We start from the raw sequence: 26,446 nt of genomic DNA, 5'->3' as shown, positions 1-26,446 counted from the left end.
ATCAATGATTTTGTACAATTTCCAAGTGTTTATTAATTCTGCGTTTTTTCCTTCGTGTGTCGTGTATAATTTTTATAATACCAATTTAAATATATATATATTTATATGCGTTTGACTTACAATCTAAACGAAGTTCAAGAAACAACTTTTCGGCTTTTCGTTTGCTTTTCAAAAGATTTTCGTTTTTTATTATTTGCACAGAGAATGAGAATATTGACAAATTTCTAAGGTTAATCTAAGGACAAAATTATACAAACTTTTTGCTTTGATGACGCAAAAATGTTGTTAGAAATAAGCTTCTGTCGTTGCGCAAATAATCAGTTTAATTTTAATTTTTATATAATTATCGTAATTGTTTGACGTATTTTTTATTATATTTTTTTTAAGGCTCATCAATGCATGTATTACAGAGTTTTGTATAAGTTGGTGTGGGATTGTGGGTGGCGGGAAAAGCAGAAACATTTGATTTAAGTGGCTTTAATGATTTGAAGGATTTTTAGTTTAATGAGGTTAATTTGAAATTTAAATGCGATTAAGTTGTGCCTTAAAATTTTACATGCTATGGCAGTCATATATGTTTGTATCTTGCAGTGTTCGTTATCGTTCATTCAAATATGTTTAATGTTATAGCGATTAAAAATCAAGCACATCTACTTACAAAAGAAATGCTGAAATTTAAATATTGCGAAATACTATATATTCCATCGTCTTATCTGTGGATGTGTTTCTGCTTTCCTCTCATTAATCGCATAATATGCTTATACGTGTTTGTGTTGTTTTGGATTTGAATTTGTATCATAATTTATTGGGTTTTTATAAATATATATATATATATATGTATATGTATGTATAAACAGTTTTACGTACATAAAAATATATAATTATTCATTTTTTAAAAAAAACTAATACAATTTCTGCAAGTATACATATTTTATTAAATCGTTTTTATGTGCAAGGTGTGCCTGTTTCTTGTCGGAATTTGTAAAAACAAAACAATTAAAAACACAAAACATACAACCCTGTTCCAGTTGTTTTCGAAAAATGCATTTTTGAAAATGAAAACCGGAACAAGACCGTTAAAAAGCAATTTGACAAACACACACACATGCAAAGAATATCAATTTCGTTTTGTTTTTATTTTTTGTCATCGATTTTATTGGATTTATAAAAAATATTGCATTTAAGTATTATTTAATACGTGTACATACGCATGTAGGTACCACGAAATAATGTCCACTAAAGACAAGAGTTTGTTTTTAATATTTTGTCAGTGTAGCACATAGTTATCTGGGGGATATACATATGTATATCCTTTACGTCTGATCAGTTTGTTGTTGTTGTTTGTTTGCTTGTTGTTTTTGTATGTTTTACTATGTAATGTGTTTACGTAGCTTTCTTTTTTTTAAGGCTAATACATCTAGAAGAGTTTTTTTGCTTGCTTTGATTCTTGAATAGAACAGAGCGATGTGTTGGATATTGCGTGTCAATCTGAGAGATACAACTCTCGGCTTTCCATATACAAATTGTTGGGGCCATTGTATAAATTAAAAATTAGAATTATATTATAATAGATAGGTATATCGGGTGAATGCGAATCCAGGGGTTATCCCCCTCTCAGTTGCGTCTTCCTAATCGATTCTAGCTGCTCATTTGTTGCTTTGTTGCCTCTCTACATATGTATATGCTTTCATACAATCACTCCTTCCCCATCGTCCGCTTAAATAATTCTTCTCTGCTTTAATATTTGCTTTAATCGTGGTATCATTGTCGTGTGGTGCCCATCCTCGGTATCAGAATAACTGCCTGCTACCCCTTATGGAAGGGTGTCCTCCTTCTTCTGTCATCTACTATCCAGCTTAGGCCTCGGTCTTCTTCTTCTCCTTCTTCTTTTTCAAAAACGAAGGTGTGCGCAGGCCCTTCTTCTTCTTCTTGTCTTTCTTGGGTGATCCGTCCGTGGAGACATCCTGGAACCGTAATAGAAATTTGCAGTGAGAATATCGTTTGCGCTTGGGTTAGTAATCAGCAAAATGTGGTTATATTCCAATGATAATGATGAGTGGGGGTCGGTCGGCTGTGAAGTTCCATTGGATCTACTTACCTCTTTACTGCTCTGGGAGAAGGTGCTCAAGTGGGCCTCCGAATGGTCACCGTTTTGTACGTTTTCACCTAGAAAGGGAATACTTGTTAGTTAGGTTTATTGCACTTATATATAATAATTTAGTTTTCCTACAAATTTAACTCAGTGGACGCTCACATGGGGGGTGTATTTATTAAATTTTGTATCTATCACCTCTTTTAGAGACACGCACAAATTCAAACACAAATTAGAATCTAACTAAAACATGTATATGTATTAAATGTATCTGGGTGGTACGATTATGTATTACACAAATGGAGTTCGGGGTATAAGGGGCATGCAACATATCACCGGCAGTTAAGATTAGTAAGCAAGCAGACATGCACAGATCACAAACATATATGAGAAATGTAAAATTATTACCTTGATTTGTTTTTTACATAAAAGTGCTTTAAAAAATAATGTTTTGCGATAATATAATGAAGTGGATATACAGTATATTTTAATTATAAAAAAAGGTTAAACAAAATTATAGATTTGACAAAAAAAAATCTTAACAAATTCACAAAAAATTGAGGTTTACAAAGGTTATGTTTCATTCGAGCCTTGGTGGGGTTTCTTAATCAAATATTCCATCTTATATTAGAAAAAAAATCGCGTCTTTAAAAATATTTAACACTAATTATGTTAATAACTGGAATCTTGAAAAAATTTTAATTAATTTTCAAAGAATGGCATCTAAGAGTGGATGAATCCCTCCTTCATCTGGGAGATTCGTGCCCGGCACTCATGGATGATGGCCTTGTTGTGCAGCGTCCAGGCCTTCACCACGCTGTTCAGCAGACGCTCCAGCTCCTTCTCCAAGCTGCCCAGCAGCATTTTCAGGTGCTCCCCTTCCGGCGACATCGGCGACTCTGACTGCTTCTTCAGCATATCGGCCTCGGGTAGGGCCACATAGCTGTAGGTGTGGCACAGTGCCGGTGCCGAGTTGCTGCGCTGCACCACCGATGACGTGGATGTGGGGGGCGACGATGAGGGCGTGGCAAGGGGAGCCCGTGTCGAGGTCTGACCCTCCTCAATCAACTCCGCCCGGCGGCGTTGAAAGGCCAGATTTTGCCCAATGTAGTTGATCTCTTCATCGATTACTCTTTCCAGCTTGGCCCGGAACTCCTGCTCGTGGCTGGGCACCTCGGTGGTCACGCCCTCGGCATTCCGCAGCGTTACGTTAATCAATATCTCGATGGTCGACGGTGAGGACGTCAGGGTGGGGGAGCTGCTGAGCGTCAGCTTTACATGCTTTCCCGAGCTGTAGGCCTCGGCCTCCTGCGTGGATGACTCGTTGCTGGTGGTGGCCAGTCGCTGGCGCCTGCCCGAAGAATCACCCAGGCCGCTGTCGGCAAACATCGGCTCCTGCTCGGCCTCCGGGCGGTCCCTATTCGTCTGGCCACTGCCCTCGGGCAAGTCGTGGTTGTTGGGCAAGAAGGTGTAACTACGGTAGAGGGCAGAATCCGATGGAACTGCCATGTTCCGCGAAGAATTCTTCAATGTCAGGGCACTTAGCATGGACTCCATTTCCTCCAGGGACTCGTCCAAGCTGCGCCCACTGCTGGACACCATGCTGAGTTCCCGCTGCTTTAGCTTCCGCTTCGGTGACTTTGGCTCCAGTTGTATGTGCTTCTCGGAGATAAAGGACGGGTTCTGGGATTCCGACTGGGACTGCTCCGATTGGGATTGGAACCGGGGTGGTGTCGTGCCAGCCGACATCACACTGAGCAACTTGCGATTCTCCATACTCAGTGTGGCAAGATTTATGAAGGACACGACCTTTTCGCGCTGCTCGGCCACTGTCCTCCAGATTGACTGGTGGCCCGGATGAAGGGGAATACTGGGCTCGGTCGTCAGTGGGCAGATGAATCCGAAATGGGAGCTGTTCCTGTACGGCGGAGCAGAGGAGAAGCTCGTCTCGAGTCCCGGCATCGATTCTGTGGCCCGTTGGTATCTGATCGGAGTGCTACTGACCACCCTCCCACCGCCAGTGATGTCTATTCCCGACGTGGACATGTCTACAGTATCCACCACAGGACCATTGAGGGGCGGATAGTTGTGCTTGGTCACCGTATCCACTTTGTGTATCACAAACACCTCCTGTTCCATTGGCCCCTGGCGCGTACAGGCATCCAGGTAGCGCCCAGGGGAGTACAGGAAGGCATACTTCTGGGCCAGGTATGAGAGTTGCACTGAAAGTGATCATTAAAGGGGCAGGGCGGGAATGTGTGTGGTGGTGGTGAGATGGTGAGTATGTTTACATATTTTGTGGACAAGTCGGAGCTATCACTCACGGTCTATCAGGATGACATAGAAACACTTAACATTGGAGGACCTCTGCTCACAAAAATACAACATCGGGATATTCTAAAGTAACTTACTATCTAAATCCACTAATAATTTAAATTTATTTTAACCTGAAAACATAGTTTAAATACATCTTTCACCAAATACTAGTTTTGGTTAGTAATTTGAATAAATTTTTAAAGTAATATATAATATATAAAACAAATAAATGAATGTGAATAATATGGTATATAAGGAATGTCATACAGAACCAAAAAAAAAAAGTATTATAAAGTCAAATAACACCTGAATTCATGCCAAGCAGTGTTTAAAACTATATGATAATATTTAATGATATAAATGTAAGAATATTTAAGAAAAAAAAAAATTGATGTATGATTTAGCAAGTTCCTCAATCTTCTTCAGTGGGTTCTATCTCCTCATCTATCTCCTGGCTACCTGAATGGGGTTCTTGACCCTCATAATCATCATCATCCCCCATCATTCCCTCGATCTTGATCCAACCATTCGATTGGGTAGCCTGCTCATCATCCTTCACTCCCACCTCCCGCACAAACATCTGCTGGCCCACGACGGTGCACTTGGTTTCTAGGACAACTACATCTTCATCCTCCTGGCCCATGGAGAAGTATGAAGGAGAGGCCGGCGGCTTGGGGATGGCTTCTGCTCCACCACTCTTACGTTCGTCAGATGCCTTAGAGGTGCTCGGTTGGTCGTCACCCTTGGCCATATTTGTTTCCGACTTGGTCACCTTGATAACCTTCTCTTCAGCCTTATCGTCGTCACTGCTGACAGCATCAAGGAGGTAGCTGTGTTCGGATAGTATCGGATTCAATTCACGGGCCTTGTTCAAGGAGAAGCTCGAGCGAACCGAGTCATCATCAGCATCGGTGTTCTCTGGTTTATCAGATGACCCTGACGACTTGGACATTTTCGATTGGAATCCACCTTCAAGACGTGATTGCTCATCCTCCAGTAGTTCCTTAGTTTCAGGTGTAGGTTCAAATCCATTTACTTGATCTTCTGAAGATATTGGCTCTTCGTCAGTCATTCCTTGCTCTTCAGAGACTTCTGGTGGAGATGTAGATGTCTCCCCATTGTCGATAGCCTCGCTGGAATTCTCTACTTCGCTATTTTCAGACTGCGATGGAATCTGAGACTCCCCGGAGAACAAGTTCGTTATGGTCGATTCAATGTCATTTTCGGGCAAGGAGTTCTTCTCCATTTGTGCCTCCTCCTCTGACTTGTGGGAGGTATTTTCATCCTCACCGCTGTTAGAAGTAGCCACCTCCAAGAAGGTTTCTCCTTCGGGATTTTCTTCACTGTTTATGAGCCGGAAACCCAGCTCCTCAAGATCCTCCCCATCTTCGCTTGGCTGTGAATGCTCTCCGTCCTCCGTGGTGCTGTTGGCACTGTAGTACATGGTACTAGTTGTGCCATTGGCCTTGTCTACCGCCGACGAGGAATCGGCCTGACTGTTGTTAGCAGGATCCTCCTGATCCTCTTGCTCATCTTGGTCAACTTTCTCATCCTGTTCCTCCTGCTCCTCCTCATTCAGATCTTCGATGGGAAAGGTGTGGATGGAGGCTTGATGGTCATCCGCTTGTCCATTACTTGGCACAAAGAAAGTGCTGGTCAACATCGATTCATGGAGGGATAAGCTGGACGAACTGGGCTCAAAGCCATTGGACGGCTTCTTGGCCAGATCTGCGCCACGCAAGGGCGGCAACAGAACCAAGGGTTTGCGGCGCTTAGGATAGGGCGAAGTGGGACTTCGTCGGACGTTGTACAACGCCCGAGTGGGACTGGCAGTGGTGCCGCGCTTTGTGCCGGAGCGAGAACGAGATGGGCTAGTGGGCAGGGAAACCCACAGACGGGCGCCACTATCCCGCTGGCCGCACTGGAAGGCACAAACCGTCGTCGGACTGGGGCGGGCAGACAGGGCGCCAATGGTCACGTTGCCCCTTGGCTTCTGTACTGATCCGGATGCCGCACGCGGTCGGCAGGCATTGCGAATGTTCTCCTGGATGAAGTTTCGCTTGCGGCGCGCACTCGGCCGGCAGACAAATGTTGTGGAGGACACGGCCCGTTCCAGGAGACCCTGCTCCTCATCCATCTGCACCTGCGGCTTCCCATCCTGATGGTCCCCGTCTTCAACCTCTGCCCAGGACCGCGACATTCTCGGTGTGGGCCGTATGACCAGGTGAGTATGGGCTGTCGAGCTGCAAGGAGCGCTAATGTTGTGGGCCGACAACGAAGAGCCACTGGGAGTCGATGGAGTGTCTCCTGGTGGCCGCATGATTGCGGCGGGAGAACTGGTGTAGACATAGGTGCACGTGCGGAAGATCTCCTCGCTGACCATGTCCTGCAACTTTTTCGGAGTCAGCTTGTTGCGGATGGTGTGGTCTATCTTCCCAAAAATGGGCTCAGCATCGTCCAGCCTATCGGTCTCGATGCGCTGCAGAATCTCTCGTTCCAAGGGAGTAAACAAGCCGACTTCCCCAGCCAACTCATGGAACTGGCCATCCAAGTCCTGCTGCTCCTTCAGTTCATTTTCATCTATGTCCTTTTCGTCGGCCACTTCCTTCTCCTTGGCACTTGGTTCCCCCACCTCTGGTGTATCTGGAGACACGGGCTTTTCGTCGTCACGCTTCTCCTCCTCCTCGGGGTCCAGGCTTCGGGTAATCTCTTCACCAAACTCATCCCCATTGCTGCTCATGCTGGGGTTTGCCGGTTCGGCGAATTCTTCTTCCAGTTCCTCCTCCAATACGGATGCCTGGTCAGAGACTTCCGGGATGTTCTCCAAACTACTGGAGGGGAAAAGATTACCAATATCCGCCAAAGGCCTATCCCCCAAGGAGCTGCTGGATGTCTGGACGTTTAAGGTCTGTAACTGCTTGGTGGTGGCCACCAGCTTCTCCAGATTCTCGCCGGCTACAGTGAGGCTCTTTTCGAAGCTTTCCAGAATGCCGGGCAACTCATCGGTGGGATCGGTCAGTGTATCATCGTTGGGAGGAGCCTTTGCCGGCTGCTCCTCGTTTTCTTCCTCCGATTCCTGATCACGGTTCCAGTCCTGGGCTGGGAAGGTATAAGTCCTCTGCCTGTTCCCGCCCAAGCAAAGTTGTACTGTGTGCCCCAAGAAGTCCACAGTTTCCGCAGCCTCCTCCTGCAGCATTTCCTCCTTGCCAGTGTAGTATTCTACATGATCCTGCCACAACTCCTCGAACTCGAACTTGCGACGCTGCCGCTCTTCCCGCGTCATCAGTTGCCGTTCAAGAGACTCCGCTCCAGGACCTAGGTCCATCTGGTGAGTCTCAAAGTTTTCGGTGATCTCCAAAGTCAGGCGGTGCTCAGTCAGCGGCTGGTGGCCGCTTTGAATCATTTGGGCACCCAGAGCTTCCTGCCAGCGCCCAAAGCCCCAAACCTCGGTGATGTCACCCCCATTCGGGTGGTAGATTCTCGGAGGAGCAGCACTAGTGGCACTTGCTCCAGCACTGGATGCCTCCAGACCAAAGATGCTCATCTCGCTGTTGACCAGATTGGGTATATAGCCCACATTCGTTGATTCCTCCGAGAAGTTGAAACGCTCGATTTGGTTAAGGAAGTTTGTGGCGGAGGCACTAGCGGTCGGGCACCCAGTCTGGGTACTGGCATCCTGATGGATGCTCGGACGTTGGAGCATATCGCTGTAATCATAGTCGTCGTCGGCCAGCTCCGGTACCGGAGGCAGCTGTTTGGGCAGCTGTGTCGGTGTCATGGCATTGCTGCTCTCGATGCTGGTGAAGTCTTCCTCACAGCTGCTGGCACCGGTGCCTCCGCCAATCCTCTGCAGCTCGGGCTTGAGACGCAGCAGCTGCTCGAAACAGAACTGGCAGAGGTGCTCGTAGCGCGGGGAGGCAAAGATCTCCTCGTAGCTGATGGCCCGCTGCATGGGACGATAGCCCTGCCGATCCCGCTCCGACGATGGCAAGTGCTTGTGCTCGGTGCGCGGCAACTGGCGCGGTGACATGAATCCAAAGTGGGATCCCGTGCGATATGGAGGGGGTTGTTGGTTTTGATTTGCTTGCCGCAGGGGACGCCGCGAAGCTGCCGACGATCCAGTGGCAGTGGTGTGCGTGGTGGTTATGGTGCCACTGCTCGAAGTGGCAGCATTCGAGGTCCCTGCCCCGCCCTGATAACAGCTGGCCAGGTAACCCAGTTGCTCGCTGTGCAGAGCCCGGAGCAACGCCGAACACACCTGCGGTTGGAGGCACTGGCCCCAGGATCCAGCCGCTCCATACACGTACGAATACAAGTGATCCTGCGGCATATTCGAGGCCTCGGTCAGCAACGGCAACAGATCCTTGCGGCTCTTGCTGCTGCCACGCCGGCCACGATGCTGGTTCTCCTTGTCCTGTTCATCTATCTGAGACTCTTCGGCATCATTGTCTTAGGATCGAGGATGGAAAGAGGATTCAAAGAAACAATGAGTAAGTATTTGTCGGAATATCTAAGGAAAGTCCCGAGCCAGCATCATTCTGTAGTGCGGCTCTCGAAATAAATACATACATAAGGGCGATACGTAGTGGAAATGGTTTCCATAGACCTATTATATCTGAAAATTAAGAATCCATTGGGTTTTCGTATCAAGGTGGTAACTCTCTAAATATCTATCTGAAAATTGATGAAAGACTTAACCATACTCCCTAGAATCCATAATGATAATGATACCCATCTTTTATGAAGTTATTCCTAAATGTTACCCAAAATATATAGCTAAGGTTTAGTCTTTGTGCAACAACATTTGGCCATGGTCTTTGTGGGTTATAAGGGGGTTATATAGTATATATGGTTTGCATATAAATATCCATGGAATCTTTACACTATGGGGGTTATAATACACCAAATAACGAGGATTAAGATATATACATTGGGGGCGTTTAGCCTGAGTAAATTGAAGGGTCATATCGGGTCATATTGTTTACCTCGGCCGGTTGGCGGCTTGCGATTTGTGGCTGTGTGAGAGCGTTCGCCGTTTATAAAACTAAGAGTGGCTAAAATAGTATCGAGAAATGAAATTATAAAATCATATTTCAGCATCAGAGGTGCGATAACGCGAGACATATAGTACATAAATCAGTGCCTTAAGCTAGGAACAGACCTAAAGTGTGTAATGAGTTTGGTTTAGTTTTGAGAAAGCATGCTTGATAGAGACATAGATCGGGGGTTAGTTTTTAGAAACTATAGCTTAGCTGGCTGGCTAGGCGGCAACTGAGGAAGCAACCAACAAAAAATAGCTGCAGTTACAAAAAATCATAACAAGATGTGGAATAAATCCAAAAAAAAATAGAGTTAACAGCAGGCTGCTTGGCTAAGAGCGGATTATGTGAGACGGCTAATAGCTAATTAGCATTCCGCAATGACATTTGAATGGGGTTTAGTGTGCAGAATGTATATGTTTATGTTTATGTTATGCTGAACTGTTCTATAAACTATTATCATGATTTTTCATCTTTTTCTTTATTTTTTCAAATGTTTTTTTTAACTACACACTAAACCTTTGGGGCTGCACTCACCTCCAACTCAAAAGTGTATTCTTTTTTAAACTTCTTATTATTTTATATAATTTTTTATTTTTTAGGTTTGTTGTTAGAGCGCAGCAGCCGCAGTAGTAGTAGTAGTAGTAGTAGTAGAAAAGGTAGTATGTAGTAGTAGTGGTAGAAGGAGTAGAATTTTGTGTTCTGTTGGGAGCTTCGGTTGCTTCTTCTTGTTGGTTGCTGGTTTTTTTTTTTTTTTGTTTATTTTACATTTATTTTTTTTAATTTTATTTCATTAGGAACCTACACACACTTCGTTTTAAAATTCTAGCCATTCTTTTACTTTTATTTGTGCATTTATTTAATTATTTAGCTGCCAATTTATTTGGTTTTGGGTTTTTTTTCCTAAGCGATATAATAGAAGTGGGTAAAAATTTTGATTTACAATTTGCCAGATTCGGGAAACTAAAAAATCAGGAATATAAAACCAAAAATATATATAAACTGAAACTGCAGCTTTTCTACTAAAATCAATGGTTGTTGTCTGTTGGTAGTGCTGTTTGTTGTATTTTGTTGTAAATAAAAATCATTTGATACACGCCGTACAACAGTTGGTTCCTTGGAAGTATTCAGGATAAAGGATTTAGGATAATATTTGAATATTTTTCAAAAAAAAAAATGAATCGGGGAATGTGGGGGAAAACTATAATTGAAAAATTGCTTTGGAGAAGGTCCTTCTACAAGAAGGATGTCGTAACGGTATCAAGTGCTATAAGTATCTTTTTATTGACTACAGTTCGATTCAGAAATGTGTGTAGTTGGTTCGGGGTTCGGGTCGTATGTGTGTTGTTTTTAAAAATAAATGCGGAATTTCAGCAAATAAAATAAACGAAAAAAGGATTAAAAATGTTAGATATCGAATCAACAAATTATACCAAATAATACTTCTAATAAATAATTTCGATTCATAAAACTACTCAATAAATACTTAATAAAATGTAATAGCAATAATTTCAAGACCTCTTTGGTTAATAATAACTAGAAATAGGATAATAAAAACGATAAAATGCATCAAACGGGATGACAAAATGGGAAAAAACAAAATCATTTAACAAAAAACAATGTCATTGGATTGAATATCGGATATAGGACATATTGACATAACTCTTGGATATGGGTAATATAAATGGATTGTTGTGTGTGTGCGTGATAATTTTAAAATAATAATATTTAAAACAGAACCAAGGACAGTGGCGAACACTTTACATAGACGGACTTACCATCGCTCAGAACGACTTCTGCCTGTCGTGGTACTGGCGCTTGTTGTGTTTGGATCTCAATGACTTGGTGCTCTAAAATTATAGAGAAATATATTAAAATTCTTTTAATATAAGCTTTGACCTCTTCATACCTGTCTCTGGTTCGCTTTGAGGGTATTTCTTTGCCCCCGCCTGCAGGACAGCTTCCGATTCTGAAAAGTCTGTGTCGGTATCTGGAAAATATGAAATGTATCTGTTAGATTCCATAAAAATATATTATTTTTTTTAAGAAAAACTTACATTCACCATGGATAGATTTCTTTTTGCGTTCCACCGTACGCTTATACTCATTGAGTTCATCGTCCGTAACATTATCGAATGGATTTTTGGCATACGGAGCCTTGTAGACAGTGGCATTGTGCTGGAATCCTCGCTGAATGATTCCCTTGGAGGCAGCACCCATCATCACCACATGATCCCCGGCCTGGGAGACCGTCGCGTCCTTCAGTCGGCTGGCCTCGTCCCATGTGACGCCCTCCAGGATGTGCGACTGTGGTCCTGCGGAGATCTTATCCGCCCGGCGATTGTCCTTGATCTGTTTTTCCAAAATAAGACTCTCTTTTTTAGTGACTTTCTGGGGAGATAATGGAGTTATATACTGACTTGTTGCTGGACCCGCTTGAACTCTCTCGTATTAGTTCCGGCAGGCACAAACTGGAGTGGATCTTCTATCCTCACTGGCGTTGAGTGGGTCGGTGAACCCTCAGCCACCCACTTTATGTTTATATAATGGGGTTTGTGGGATATTATGAGGGATCGAGGGGGCAATGCAAATATAAAAAGAAAGAGAAAGAAATTTGTTTTTAATGTGGGGGTTTGTTTAGTTTTTTTTTTTTTTCAATATTCTTATTAAGGTAGGAGGTTTTAAAACAATTAACCTTCTCTTTTAGATTCTTAATATTTAAGGTTATACAGGATGTTATTAATTAGCATTCCATTGCAAGCTATTTCTTTATAATTACACTGACTTAGTATCTATTGAAGACAATGATCAAATAAACATAAAAACTAAAAAATAACAAGCATAAATGATTTTGTGCCTTTAAAAAACAATGAAAAAACAATCACGATAGGAAATTAACAGAAAATAACCATTAAAAACATGCAAAGAAAAAGTCCATGAATGAAAAATAATAAGTTTCAAGATGAGAAATGAAATAAATAATATTCAAGATGCATTCGAGTGGTCGAGTAGCGATTAGCACATTGGAAAATGGCAAATTTCTTTCTCTTTCTTTGCATTGTTTTCCTAAAAAAAAAACTTCCTATAAGAAGGCACAAAATCATCTATCCAAAACTAAAGTTTATTTTTGTTTTTTTAAATCGTTTACACATTTATTTGATTAATGCACATTACAGTGTTGATTTGCTTGCTCGCAAAGCAGATAAAATAAATTTGGTTTAGGTTTAGCATGACTTCAAAATCTATATATATATTGAAAATTGTATAAATATATGGGTTTACTTAATCACTAATACGAGTAGCATTTTAGTAGCTGGGGTTCGAACTGAAACTGAGCGCTAACTACATAAGTGGAAATAATCTTATAGATGGGATTAGCAAGTGGAATGTGTGAGGACAGTGTTGAGGACTATTTCAACTATTTTCCCTCAATCTCCTTAAGGCTGGTGGTAGTGGTTTGCTTCTTATCTTCAAATGTTATGATCTCTACCTTTGTTATCTTCTTGGGATCCGGAGTACCGGTCTCCAGCACCTCGACCTTTTGGTAAACATTCGGCGAGTTGAGCCATCGGCTGCGGTCTCCTCCCTTGCGCAGATCTCCCTTCTTCCAGATGCTACACGAATAATTGGTATTATTACAAGATCTATAATAGTTATAGTTTAGTATTTTACCCCTGACGAATGAGGTCCTCTTCCTCCAGGAGGTAGCCCAGCGATGAAACAGCAGGCGGCAGTTCCACGTCGTTTTTGGGCTTGGGTGGGTCGGATTTGATCAGCGGATGCCGGTAGATGTAGCCTGTGCGGTAGCCGGCATTGTCCAGCATCCGCATCAGAGCCTCAAAGTCAGCTCCACCAACACGCCACTTGGGCGGGCTGCCGATCTTGGGCACTGCAGCTTCGCCGGCATCCTTCTCGGTGGCGGCACCATCCTCACCGGCCGTGACGGCGGCGAACTTCTTTTCCAGGTCCTCTGGCGGTCGGCGCGACTGCTCGTATATGGCCTTGCGCGACTCCTCGGGAATCAGCACCAGGTTGTCCACACCCACCGGCAACAGCTTCAGCTGCGTCTCGCAGGCCTGGACAATGTGGCTGGCGGCAAAGAAGGCCTCCTCGATGGTCTCGCCACAGCACAGGGCACCGTGGTTGGCCAGGAGCATGACCTTGGAGTTGGGACCGAGGCTGCGAACCAGACGATTGCGTTCCTCCTCGTCGAACAGGCCAGTGTAGGCGTGGGTGGTGACCTCGCCCAGCACACAGGCGTCCTTGGTCAGCGGCAGAAGACCGGATTTCAGCGATGAGATAGCCACCACAGGACTGGCACCGATGTAAATGGCGCACCGGATGTCGGGACGGGCAGCATGCACCACAGAGTGGAGGACAAAGTCTGCAAAACAAGAATATATCCTGTGAATTGGAGTAAATGGATGAGGGGGGTGTATAGCACTCACGACTCTTGTTGACGCCGAAGTTGGTGGTGCCCTGCTCTACAATCTGTCCCTGCATATCCACCTTGTTTAGCGCCGAGGCAGTGATCTCGTGATAAAGCAGTCCGTAGGGATTCACCAGGAAGTACTCCTGGTCGACCTTTAGCCGGGCGCTGATGAGTGCCCCCAGACCTTGGGTCCAGCCGTACAGATCGAGCAGACGGAATGTGGCGGCCAGCTTGCACCGAAGTATCTTCTCCCCCTTGGCGTATCCCATGGACTCAACGCCGCGTATATCGTTAATGGGCACCATGCAGCTGCTGCTCTTGAAGACACTGCCCACCCGTGTCACCGGTACACCGACAATGTCCGATAGCTGCTGGAGGATGCCGCTGGCACCGGAACCGCCATCACGGGCCGAGTCCACAATCCGTTCCAGTTCTTCGCGGAAGAGTTTGGAGCCCATGATGGCCTCCACACGCTTGCGGCGTTCCATTTCGCGCATATCCTGAAAAACAAAAAAAATAATATTTTTGGGGTGAAATGGTGGTGCTACCACTGGTGGTGTGGTAAGGTTGGTTGGTTGGGTGGTGCAGACGCACTACTTACCTGTTCAATATCCGCGGGACGGGCTTTGCTGCTGTCGTCTTCCTCGCCGGCAGTGGGATCTATGCCATTTTGTGGCGGTTGCTCGACTTCAGTCATGATTTATTCCTTTTTTTTTGTTAAAAATGCTGCAAAAATGGAAGAAGAAAAAACCGTTTTAGGAAAAGTGTTTTAGTTTCTTCAACTTTACGCTCAGCTGGAAAATTTTCGACTGACCTTAAAAAGTGCAGGGCAGCGCGCACAGAAAAGGGGGTGGCACAGCCCAACACTCGAGAGCGCAAGAGAGCGAAAGAGAGCGGAAAAGAGAATGCAATGCAACCACCCAAGTGCCGTTGAGGGCGAGACACTCTCACAGAGAGAGCCACTCAGAGCGGAGAGCGGCAAACTCTGACAGGCTTCACTGTGAATGTCAAAAGAAAATTGTTTTTTTTTTTCAAAGACGGGAGGGGAGGAAAGGGAAAAAGGTGGAGAAGCAGTGGAAGGGGGTGGAGAGAGTGCCCCTCTGCATACTTTAGTTAATTTCTAATTTTGGCTAAAATAAAGCCCCCAAATCGAGGGGGAAAACGCATTTCCACTGCATCCCAACTGTATATTTTCCCCCAAAACCACCACCCCAACCCCCACGTGCCAAAGAGACAGCAGAGAAAGCAACCGAAACGGAATCGCTGAAAACTATTTTAAGATCCATTTGGCTTTTTACGAAAAAAAACCCCCAAAAATTAATGCCTTTCGATTTGGATCGCAAGAGAAGCCAAAAGACTCGATAAATAAATAAACAAAAATAGGCGTGGTGTGGTGTTCTCGATACCACGAATATTAACCTTCAATTTCTGGTAAACAGAATCGAAATTGCAATAAAAATTATGTCGCGGCTGAGATAACAAATCGAAAAAGAATTCCATGGCTCAGCCAAAAATGTAACTGAAACCCCAAAAAAGACTGTTAAGACTCGCATTTCTACACTTACGAGAGATGACACACTCGAAACAGCCATAAACCATAATTAATGTGCATTATGCTGACCCCGATTTCTTCCACATACACCCACTGAGTGGCAAGGCAAGCAAGCAATTCTTTAGTTCTCTTTCTTTCTTCCCAATTAAAAGCACAAATTTCTACATAAATATGCCAATTCGGAAAGGAAATTGCAATGAGAAACTAAAAGAGGAGGTGGGGTGGTGGAAGGTGGGCGGTGGGAGGTGTGCGGTGGCTTTTGTAGTCGGCTTATTTGCTAAATAAAAGGGAAAAACAAGAAAAAAGAGCTAATAAGCAAAGCCGAGGCTTATATACCCTTGCAGATATCAGATATAGTTGGTCGATGGTAGAATATGATTTTAAAAGAAATTCTATCTTCAGAAACATTAAAGTTAAGGCCTTTGTACTTGAGCCAAGTTTGAAGTACATGCCTTTAAGATTTAAATAATTATGACCGAAAAATGGTGTCCGCGGACACACGGACAAGCATATACCAACTCGGAATGTGATCCTAATCAAGAATATGAAGTAGGAATACCCCCTGAAAGGGTATACAATACAATTGCCAGCAAAAGTGCACCTCCAAAGGCCTAATTCGCTGCTGTTGCTAATTATGACGTATGGGAAGCAACGCGTGCCGCATATTTTTGCAGTACACTACAGGTAATTGAACTTTGCTGACAAACACCAGCCAGCCACCACACTCTCACAACTATCAGATGGCGGTGCGTGGGCGACGGTGGAAGTCTGTATAGGTTTTGGGTTGAAATCAAACAGAATAATGCTGAATAAACGCTTTTTAAGTGACTACGAAAAATAAAAGGAGTCTCAACAAATGCAGACGAGTCGGAGGAGTGAGTGCGTGGGTGTTTTTGAATAAAAAACTTAACGAGACAAACAGTGTTTCCACAGCGTAGGTTGAATCAGACTGAGACTCCTCCAAAATGGAGTTGGGAGTTCCAAAAAGGCGTAGGTTGTTGAAAGAAAATAAAATAAATCTTTTTGGGTTTCTCACGCATCGTAAGCTCTACAAGCTCTACAAATTCTAGAAACCTGCATTTTTTTTAGCCAAACTGGTTGCCCAGTTTAGACAACAGTGTCAAGCCAAAAAGTTGATTACAGGCCTGAATATTTGATGGTTTATTGAACTTTGGTAATGGCAAAGAACCCTCTTCTATATATTTATAAAATTTTCATTTTCTATTCCTGTGGCCTTTCTGGGCGGAAGACCACAATTAGATTTAGGCGCAGCAAACGCCACAGCGTCGCCTCTGGCTGTTGTTGACATTATGCAATTACCTCACACTTGTTTTTGGCCCGGACACACCCATGTCTTTCAATGGGGTAAAGTGTGCCGGCGCCAAAACCGGCAGAACCTAACATAGACTATAGACTATGGCTAGAACAAGCGACGGCAAGGCTGGCAACATGAGGTTAATAGAATAGATACTTCATGATAACTAGACAAGTTTCGTTCTTGATAAGAGCTACATAATATTTTATAAAAACCCAAATTAGCAACTCGAGCAATTGACCTCCCCCTCTACAGAGCTTTCACACATATGCTGGCGTTAATTAAATTTCCAAAGTATTCAATTATCGCTCAACGGAAGAAATCTTACGTAATCTTCCACTCCATCGAGCACAGCCCCGACGACAGCTGTCCCATCGCCTCAAGTGGGAGATGTAAGAGGTCGGTCGGTCACAAAATGATTTCATTCAGTATTAATAATGCAACAAGTCACTCACATATCCAGTCAGTCAGTCAGTGGGGCACATGCCCAGATCTGACGACGATGATGATCATATGGAGCGACCATTTAAACCACAAAAAATGAACAAAGTAAAAAAAATCAAGTCCCATATGGCTTAAAATCCATCTAGCAAGAAAAACGAGTGCAATAAACCAAAGCCTGGACCGTCAAGTGTAAATAATGATAATTTGTAGCTGTCACCGCCTTGAAAAGAGAACTTTAAAATGAAAAACTGTAAAAAAGCCGGCCTTAAATCTAAATAAATATTGTTGTATATGTTCGACGCTGTGGATCACTGGACAACTCGCACGGCGTGAAAATATATACGATTTTATCTGCGAGACACGGTCAGAGGAAACTGGCAATGTTTGCCAGTCCCACAGAGTAGAGTGTCTCGCCCGCCACACCATGCCCCGATTTTTTTCAATATCAGCCTAAGAACAAACAAGAGGGTTGCTGGTGTCGGTCCTCAGTCTGCTAGCTGCCTTATTTCACTTTGGACCGGCTTCATTCACAAGCAGTCGTGGCCGAGTGGTTAAGGCGTCTGACTCGAAATCAGATTCCCTCTGGGAGCGTAGGTTCGAATCCTACCGGCTGCGATAAGTTGAATTTTTTTTCTTATTCAAAATTTTTATTTTATTTAAGTTTTAATTTTTTTTATTTATTTATATTTTAAGAAAAAAATAAAATAAGCCTTTAATATTAACATCTAGCTAACACTGTCTATGCGGAAAAACTTCATGAAGAAATTTTTGATTAGTTTGTTCGGCTCTTGCTGCAGGATAAAATAGCTGAGGCATGAATAAATATATTATACTTTAGTTCTCGTTTAAATTAAATAACTAATGAAAATAACCTTTTTGTTAAAAATAGTTTCCTTTGCCTATTTCGATTGTCACCCGAAAACTGTTAGGCTTTTGGCTGCGCTCCCCTCAACTGTTTCCGTGGTGTAGCGGTTATCACATCTGCCTAACACGCAGAAGGCCCCCGGTTCGATCCCGGGCGGAAACATGTCGTATAATTTTTTTACTTTTCTTTATTTTATGTTTATTTTTATTTATTTCTTTTTTTACTTTACTTTTATTTTATATTTACCCTATTAATTTTAAATGGTTAAAGTAATTTGAGGAATTAAATCAAACTTTGTACCCTGAAGAAATTCAAATAGGCTTGCCATACATAGCTTTAAATTTAACTAAAATATTAATTAACGCATCAGCTAAATAATTAATTAGTGTGGTTAAAAATAATTTTAACTTAGCTTATAATTTCTTTTTTCCCCTTATGCTTTGTTTTGCTTTTCAGTCTAGTGAACAATCTACTGACCATTTGGCTGGCCTGCTTCCAGCTGTTTCCGTGGTGTAGCGGTTATCACATCTGCCTAACACGCAGAAGGCCCCCGGTTCGATCCCGGGCGGAAACAGGTCAAAATAACTTTTTTATATTTTTTATTTTTTTTTAATTTAGAAACATTTTACTTTCTTTTTTCTTAATTTTAAATAACCATTAAGTTATGAAAAATGAATCTACTCTGGCTTTTTGAATATATTTTCTTTAAGGTCGTCTCTCTTTACGTTTTTGGGCCTCTTCGGTCGTGTGTGGAATGTCTTAATAAGGTAGCAGTAGCAGTACCAGTACCACCATCGCGTCTAGCGGTGAGGCTTTTCTGTCTGCTACCTCTCTGGCTATGCTGCTAATTTTGTTTGTTTTGCTAACAAGCTGCCAGAGTGTCTGGTTTTTGCTTCATTTTACTTCTCTTCTGGACCCGCGCTGCTGCTGCTGGTTGCTACCGAAAGTCGCGTGTGAGTCGCGTGGCTTGAATTACAAAATCTTCTCATAAATCTCATCAAAGCGGGCCAGCCACGCCACTTGGCGGCGCCAACGCCCATTGTGTTTGTGAGGCAGACCACCAAGTGCATAAAAATTGATTCTTTTTTGTTAAAGTTAAGTGACAACAACAAGTGGTCCGCCGAACGAAAGGAAAATGATTTGCGACTCAAAATAAACAATCGCTTTTGTGGTGTTTTGTGCCCTTGATGTAATCTTCTGTGGCGACCAACAAAATATATATTTATATGGCTGTGTCTTTGACTCACTTGGCCAACGGCCAGGGAAAAATAAAAAATAGCTTTGTAAAATTGCCAAATAAACTTGAAATCTGGCCCGGCCATTGGGTGACGTCTATTCCCAAATAATTCATAAATTTTATTCAATGAATGGTGGAATATCTTTAATTAGAAAACATTTTCCAATAAAATGGGATTTTTAAACTAAATTAAGATATTCCCCGCCCAGTGGATAACATAATCATATTTGTGGAGTATGACATCATCCAGGACATTGTCGCACCCAGGAGCTTGATGCCTCCCACTCCAATCACTCGGAATCGAGGAAATAAAACTTCATCCCTCGCTACAAATGACGTCACTTCCTGTCATTAACTCAAAACGCAAACATAAACACAAGCTACACAACCACCCCCAGCCACCCACTCCAAGGATATTTTTACGAGTCGCGTGGAAACATTTCTCCGGCCGGCATACTCTCGCCGTGGCGCCACCATTCTGTCATTTTATGGCGCCGCCGGCTTGGCAACCCACGATGGTAATGAAAATGCCGGTCGGTCGTCGGTCACCAACCAAATATATTGGGCGTGTCAGAGGACAGGTATTTCCTACGCGGGGGGGAGAGGGCTTTCACTTGTACCTTCAGAATCTAGAAGGCAGGAGGGTGGTTGTTGGTATGAACCCTGGTGACCCCGACTCGCGACAGTCGACGTGTGGCACTGTGCGTGTCTAAGAATAGTTTAAGTTGCAGGATAATCGATGGTCCCTAGCAACAGTAACTGGATCTTGATACAAGTATGTATGTGTTTTCGGCACTAAATTGGGTTTTAATTGTCCTGCAGTTCCGGTTTAGTTATTGAAGGGTTGTGATGGACGAGATGGAAGTAATGGACTCGCTCTTTATAGATGATGGTTCCATAAGTTGGAACAGAGTCTGCATGAGTGGCTGTGTGGTTCAATGACCCATTTATGAAAGTGCTAGATGAACTCGATGCGAACCAATCTTCACAAGTCGTGGAATTTCTGGGCCGTCACTTCGTTTATGGCTCCCTTTTATTGCCCAGAGCTTCAATGTTTGTTGAAATCCAGTCTACCATGGCCGACGGGGGTAAATCAGAATTTATGAACTACACTCATATATAGAGAGATATATAACATGACCACATACATATAGCCACATCAGTGGAGAGCAGAGCGCCAAGCAGACTCAACGCTTAAGTGGCTTTTAATTTAATTTCAACTGAAGCGGAGACTGAAGGCGAGAGAGATGTGGATTGCGAAAAAAATAAAAAACAAAGGTCATGCTTAATTGAATTAGAGGTGAAGTTATGCGTGGCATGTAACAGATACAACACACTATCCACCGATAAGATTCAACAAAAAGTGAGAGCCATAACATGACACCTATCGACAACCCAGACAGTCCCTATGATATCATCTTTAGTTTATTATGAAATTATGCATAATAAACAACAGCCGATTAAATAGCTTAAAAAACAGATGACAAAAATCTCCGGTTGAGTGCCTTACTCTACCTTTGATGGTCGTGGCCTCGATTAGTTCTCAATTAGTTTGGCAAACACAACCCGGAATACAATTATTCGCTCAAGTATGGCGTAAGCATAAAAGTTCAAAGTTGAAAAGGTGTGGTTTCCTCATCTCCTCAGCAAACAAGTGCCTCTCCAATAAAGCTCCCTCCCCCCGATCGTTGCAAATATTAAATGCAAATATGTACCATGCCGTCAGATAATAAAAGTAAAGAAATATTTATATTTGTTTGCACGGCACTTGATGGATGGGCGTGTTGGGGTTTGAGAGAGCGATCCAAGACTCACCTTAAAATTGTATTTTCTGCGTGATTATAATACTTTATTGTATGATGTGCCTGTAATGAAATAAAAGTACAACGTTTCATTATTAAACATTAAATGGTAAGTGGGGGAAAGGGGAGTTCAATGGTCTGGTATGCAGAGTAAATATTTAAATAGAGAGAAAAAAAAAAGAGAAGAGCAATTTTCTCAAAAAAAAAATTTCCCTTTTCAAAGCAAAAACACATTTTCCAACCCAGAGAGGAGAGTTATTTTATTGAGATGCCGATTCCGATGCTGAGGCTGTCTGATACGTCGACGCCGACGCGGGCGTCTCAGTTCGATGATGTCACGCGAATATTTTTAGTTAGCGGGCTTTTCAAGTATTCAGTACTAGTCGTTATATTATACTGCGCTCTGCCCAGATACCAGACACACAGATAGACCTAATACGACGCAAGTCTAATTAAATAATTTAATTTTTAACTCTTCAACTATGAGTTTAAATTAAAATTGTAAAACACTTTTCTTCTATATACTTTCCACGCACAATTTCTTTTTCATAATTACCCAATAAATGCGCTCTAAATGTTTTTCAAAATTTGAATTGCAATTTCTGCGCTTCTGGTTTTGATTTACAAATCTATTTAGGGCCTGCGATTATGTAAGCCGCCTCTTTCGTGTGCTACAACACCTCTCTTTTTTTATTAACAAAAAAATATACATTTTTTTTTGCATTATGAATTCATTTATGCAGCAACACGTTAAGCTACTCTCGCTCTATTGTTATATGATGACCATAATGATGATGGTCTTTTTATGAGTGCCTCATGGTTGCACTCGTGTTCGGTAATGCCACAATGAAAGAGTTTCTTGAAAACCTGAATTTTTTTGTATTGCCCAGCCAAGTAGGTTAACCATCTGAGCCAAGAGATTCTACCTATTGGATTTAAATAGTAACCACTTGTCGGTCAAATTATATTTAATTCTATGCCATTTACATTAATTACAACAAATTGTTTTAATTTGGCAATTTAAGAGGAAGAGGAATCGGAGAGTAGTTGACGTTTCCCACGCCCACACAACCGCAGCGAGAACGAAATTAGCCCAAATTCCAATTTAAATTTTTGGATCAGTCGAATTGGACCGTAATTACGGGGCTTTCAATCACTTTCCGAGAGAAAGAGACAGAAACAGACCGATGTTCAATTGAAGTTCAAGCGCAGCGGCGAAAGAAATGCAGCCTCACAACTCCATTCGTTATAGACATTGTCGACATTCTTCCCCGACTTGGCTTCCCCAACATCATTTTCGGTATAATTATCCACATTCTACGGGTTGTATCTCGACATTTAAAAGATACAACAATGTACCATCAGTGGATGCACTTTAAATGAAGATTTCTTTACAAAGATGGATAGACAAAGTAATACTCTAAAGTAATAATCTCTTAAAAATTCAGACCTAGGGTTACCAAAGCTTCTCCTCTACCTTCATCTTCTTGTCTTATTTTCTTTCAAGATTTATGTTGTGTTGCAACAGCTTGTTGTTGTTTTTGTTGCTTGATGCTGCTTCTGCAACTGTACATTTGTTATTGCTTGTCTCTCGCCTGCCCTGTCTTCCCAACGTCCTCTCATCAAGCTCCATCCCGTTCCCCCTCTGGGTTCTCTGGCTGTCTCTGTTTCTGGTTTATTGTTGTTGTTGTTGCTGCTGTTTTATTGATGAGCTGCAGCCAGCCAACAGCAACATCTCTTTTTTATTTCTCCTCTTTTTTTTTTTTTAATCTCGCTTGTGTGTCCCTGTTTTGAAGCTTGGCACGTACGCCTCTTTTATTTATTCCCGTATTCCCGCCACGCTTTGGGGCAAGTCTGAGTTTACTTTTTACGTTTTTTGTTTGGCTTTTGGGGGCTGCGCTGCTGCCGCCAGTCGCTTTTAGACAAATTTGTTTTTGGTGGCAAGCTGCAGGGTTGCCAGACTCTTTTGCAGAGAGACATTAAAAGTGATAAGCTCCATTAATCAAAGCAAACGTCACAATTATGCAGCTTAATTCCAACCAACGATTCTCGAAATCAATTAATCACCGGTGAAGTGACGTCAGTGGGAAATTAGATAAGCGGCAGCTGAGGTGCACGCTTCAGTAAACAATTTCCAATCAAAAATCATTGTCGGGTCGCGAGAGACACGCCTGACTGAGAGCTGGAAAGTCATTTCTTTTACTTGAAGTGCATTACTTATCATTGGATTCCCATTTCTCCTCTTTCTATACACTGTTGTTTGCTTTCTTGCTGTTATTGTTTATGTGTCATCGTTCGTTGGGTCACAAATTCGAATTTCCGACTCATTTCCATGCAAACATTTCCAGGCTATGTGTAGGTAGGTTCCCCAACAATTGTTTACAGTTAACTATGCACTTCCTGCGGCTGGAATGAAAGAGCGAGGTGAAAATATACTAACTACACACAGTCTCACTCTTTTTTTGTCACATTTTTTTTTGTTTTATGGATTACGGAAGAAGGCAGTAAACAACTGAATCAACCTTTTCAATATCTATCTACAGATACAAATAAAATGTAAACCTCCCGATGCAGCTGGAAGGGTGCAACCGAAAAAAAAAATGAAACCAATTGAAAACATGAACGAACGCGTCAGGTCTAATTTGCGAATGGGAGCGCGGGAAGAGTGATAAGGGGCGAGAATGGAGGAGGCAGGCAGAAGAAGCATAAGCAATGAATTCGCAGGTTTACGTGTGTTTGTGAGCAAATTCGAATTAGCAACAAAAGCCAGCAAACAAAAAGAGCAAATTTTCATTTTTTTTTTTTTTGTGTTTTCTTTTTATATAAGCTAGGTATGTGTGTGTGTCTACGAAATGACGTCATGTGGCACACAAAAGGTAGCTAAAGTTTATCAGGCGATTAAAAAGCATACATAATGGAATTTTTGATTGAGATATAAAAAAAATACCAAAAATAGGGGAAATATTCAAGAAAATTGTATAAAATCCTTTAACCTTCCAATGCTGTTATTACAAGAATGTACTTGTATCTGAGACGGCAATCTAACAAGAAACGTAACAAGAGAGACCCTTCCGATAAGATTGTGTAGACAGTACAGGTAGACCCCTCGAAAAAGAACTCACTTTCGCAAGTCAGTCGCTGAACTGACAAATCGCACAAACAAGTTTCCAATATTTACAAATCTGTTTATCACTTGTTGCTGCTGCTTTTCGCTATTTACTTGCCTCCGACTTGGTGGGGAAAAAGTGGGTCACAACCGTTGTCGGAGCTACAAACTGCAGAAATCAGAGATGCAATTTATTAGCGACAGCCCAGTGTGCATTAGACACACGTTTCGCAAGGGAAACAAATTGCTGATAAAAGCTGGAAGATGGGAGAACCGGAAAGCCTCATGACGTGCAACTGTATATTTTGTATTTCTATAATCTGACAACCGACAAGCGCATAGAAAGTCATAGAATTATAGGGAGCCGTGAGAAAGATACATGATTCATTTGGAAAAGGAAAAGCACACGCACCCACCCAAAAAGAGAGTGGAGGGACTGAAAGAAAGAGAGTAGAAGAACATCAAGCTCAAAGCATAACAACAAAATAGACACACACTCACACACACACTGCCACTGGCACTGGCACTGGTGTTGCGTGTGCTTGACCAAACCCAAAAAAAAAAAAACAACACTTATTAGAGAAGCACACAAAAGATGGCGTCACCGCTCATCATAACACTACAAAATTATTGCACGGTCCGGCGGGATTTCGAACTCGTAATTAAATAATTCGGGGGCGGGGGGGGATATTTCGATGGGAAGTCTCACCGGTATGCTTATCCTTGCTCCTCTGTTGATATCTTGGGATCCTCCAGTTGCTTCGACACAGGCACACGGGGTCACAAATACAACGGTGGCACACTCACTTATTCGTTAGAGGGGGAACGCACGCGTTTTCAATATATTTCCTCGCTCTCGCACTTTGCTTTTTCGGCTGCTATTTCATATATTCGTACAAACACACATATGCCACAGGGACTATATCAAAGAGGGGGAGGGAGAGAGAATTTAATAAATTTAACTTTTTATTGGGGCTGAGTTAAAATTTGTATAAATTGGGCTCTTCCTGAACCCAAAACAATAAGCACTGCACCGCACTGATCAAATAACGGTAAATGCTCTCCTAACGGTAAATATATCTTAAAGTTTAAAGATGGCGCCGCTCGTAGGCACTATTCATTGCACCGCACTATTGCAATTAACTGTAAATATTTGTATTAAAATTAAATACGAACTGGGAATATAAACGAATCGTCCGACGAACAGCGCACTTTGACAACTCGACGAGGAAAGCCCGAAACAGCCCGATGAGACGAATGGAGAGCCGCACCAGAAGGCGGGCGGGCAGTGTTAGGCAACGTCAAGTGGGTGCAGCTATTGGGGGAAATGATTAAAACAAATCCGCAGTTTTTCTAAATCTTTTCTATCTTTTTTAATAAGCTATTACTAATCGTATTTTATAGGTTAATTTTTTATTGTAGTCTGGCTATTGGGAGAATTATGGGAGAGAGGGACACCATCCTGCAACGCCCAAATATTGGTGTTGGTGTGTGTGAGATAGAGAGAGAGAGAGTTGGGAAGACCGAATATTTGGAGCAAAGCGGATGGAAAAAAAATAGCGGTGCAAGTCCTGTCTGCCCCTCTGACCACAAATACGCTTCTTTGGAAGCTTGCTTGGCACTTTTAGGTATTCATCGCACAAAAACTATGTCAATTAAGCCGCACACGTCGATTATGTCATATTATTTATACAAATACAGGGGCCGCAACATGTACACATTTCGTGTGTATGTGTATAGACGGCGTCCCGTCACCGGCAATGCCGTGAAAAAATCGATGCGTCCTCTTTCACTGAGTCCTCTCGGTTTATTTTTTTTCAGATAATTTATTCGATTTTAATAGTCACTTATTTAGGCGCCAATTGACTCGGCCGGGGATTAAACAAAACCGCTGCTTACAATTAGTAAATGCTGAATTACACGAAAATTCGATGCGCGTGATGTGCGGTTCGGATGGTCGAAAATATGACAGTGTTGCAGAGTGGCGGAGTGTAACCAGTACTGTTTAACAGCGAAAGAGCAAGATGGCGGTACGGTGCTGCCAACTCGATCAAAGTCTCTGTTAAGGCTCTGTTAAAGAAAAAGAAAATTTTGAAAATCTACCCTAAAATTAGAAATTCAATTAAAATCATAAAATGAAATCAAACCTAAACTTAAAATATAAACTCAATGAAAATCTTAAAATTTAAATTTAAATTTAAAATTCCATTGTTCCAACTTGCAGATACTTTTAAACGATAGTCCGT

The 26,446-nt window shown here is 42.5% G+C and overlaps 1 protein-coding gene and 3 non-coding genes across 13 annotated transcripts; 3 read left to right on the top strand and 1 right to left on the bottom strand.

The window, feature by feature from the left end:
• Positions 1 to 5: 5 nt before the first annotated feature.
• hts (adducin 1-like protein hts) lies at positions 6 to 26,209 on the bottom strand. 10 transcript variants are annotated; one of them, XM_017250451.3, is made up of 14 exons: positions 26,100 to 26,209; positions 24,910 to 25,119; positions 21,108 to 21,157; positions 14,481 to 14,605; positions 13,896 to 14,379; positions 13,120 to 13,831; positions 12,938 to 13,061; positions 11,868 to 11,978; positions 11,505 to 11,799; positions 11,357 to 11,437; positions 11,226 to 11,297; positions 9,394 to 9,462; positions 2,099 to 2,166; positions 6 to 1,964 (listed from the first exon to the last, which is right to left on the bottom strand). In XM_017250451.3, the coding sequence occupies exons 4-14, from the start codon at positions 14,574 to 14,576 to the stop codon at positions 1,857 to 1,859; spliced, it is 2,220 nt and encodes a 739-aa protein (XP_017105940.1). In that variant the 5' UTR covers positions 14,577 to 14,605; positions 21,108 to 21,157; positions 24,910 to 25,119; positions 26,100 to 26,209; the 3' UTR covers positions 6 to 1,856. The 10 variants fall into 10 exon arrangements, with proteins under 10 accessions (XP_017105940.1, XP_070134397.1, XP_017105942.1 ...); XM_070278296.1 differs by having other exon boundaries at positions 6 to 1,971; positions 2,100 to 2,166; XM_017250453.3 differs by lacking the exon at positions 9,394 to 9,462.
• Positions 17,724 to 17,805, top strand: TRNAS-CGA (transfer RNA serine (anticodon CGA)). The gene has a single exon. It is a non-coding gene; the product is annotated as a tRNA-Ser (tRNA).
• On the top strand, positions 18,145 to 18,217 carry TRNAV-AAC (transfer RNA valine (anticodon AAC)). The gene has a single exon. It is a non-coding gene; the product is annotated as a tRNA-Val (tRNA).
• On the top strand, positions 18,557 to 18,629 carry TRNAV-AAC (transfer RNA valine (anticodon AAC)). Its single transcript has one exon. It is a non-coding gene; the product is annotated as a tRNA-Val (tRNA).
• Positions 26,210 to 26,446: the final 237 nt, after the last annotated feature.

This window comes from Drosophila bipectinata, chromosome 2R, assembly GCF_030179905.1.
Source record: "Drosophila bipectinata strain 14024-0381.07 chromosome 2R, DbipHiC1v2, whole genome shotgun sequence".
Taxonomy (NCBI): domain Eukaryota; kingdom Metazoa; phylum Arthropoda; class Insecta; order Diptera; family Drosophilidae; genus Drosophila; species Drosophila bipectinata.
The sequence above is the reverse complement of the archived record's forward strand: the minus strand, read 5'-3'. Positions and strand labels throughout refer to the sequence as shown.

What these genes read in the sequence shown, in the direction of transcription:
- hts (XM_070278291.1), bottom strand. Translation starts at nt 14,576, where the DNA reads ATGACTGAAGTCGAGCAACCGCCACAAAATGGCATAGATCCCACTGCC. An exon ending in CTTCGGCGTCAACAAGAGTC is followed by an intron (nt 13,832 to 13,895) that starts GTGAGTGCTATA and finishes CTTGTTTTGCAG; the next exon opens with ACTTTGTCCTCCACTCTGTG. An exon ending in ATCCCAAGAAGATAACAAAG is followed by an intron (nt 11,979 to 12,937) that starts GTAGAGATCATA and finishes ATAAACATAAAG; the next exon opens with TGGGTGGCTGAGGGTTCACC.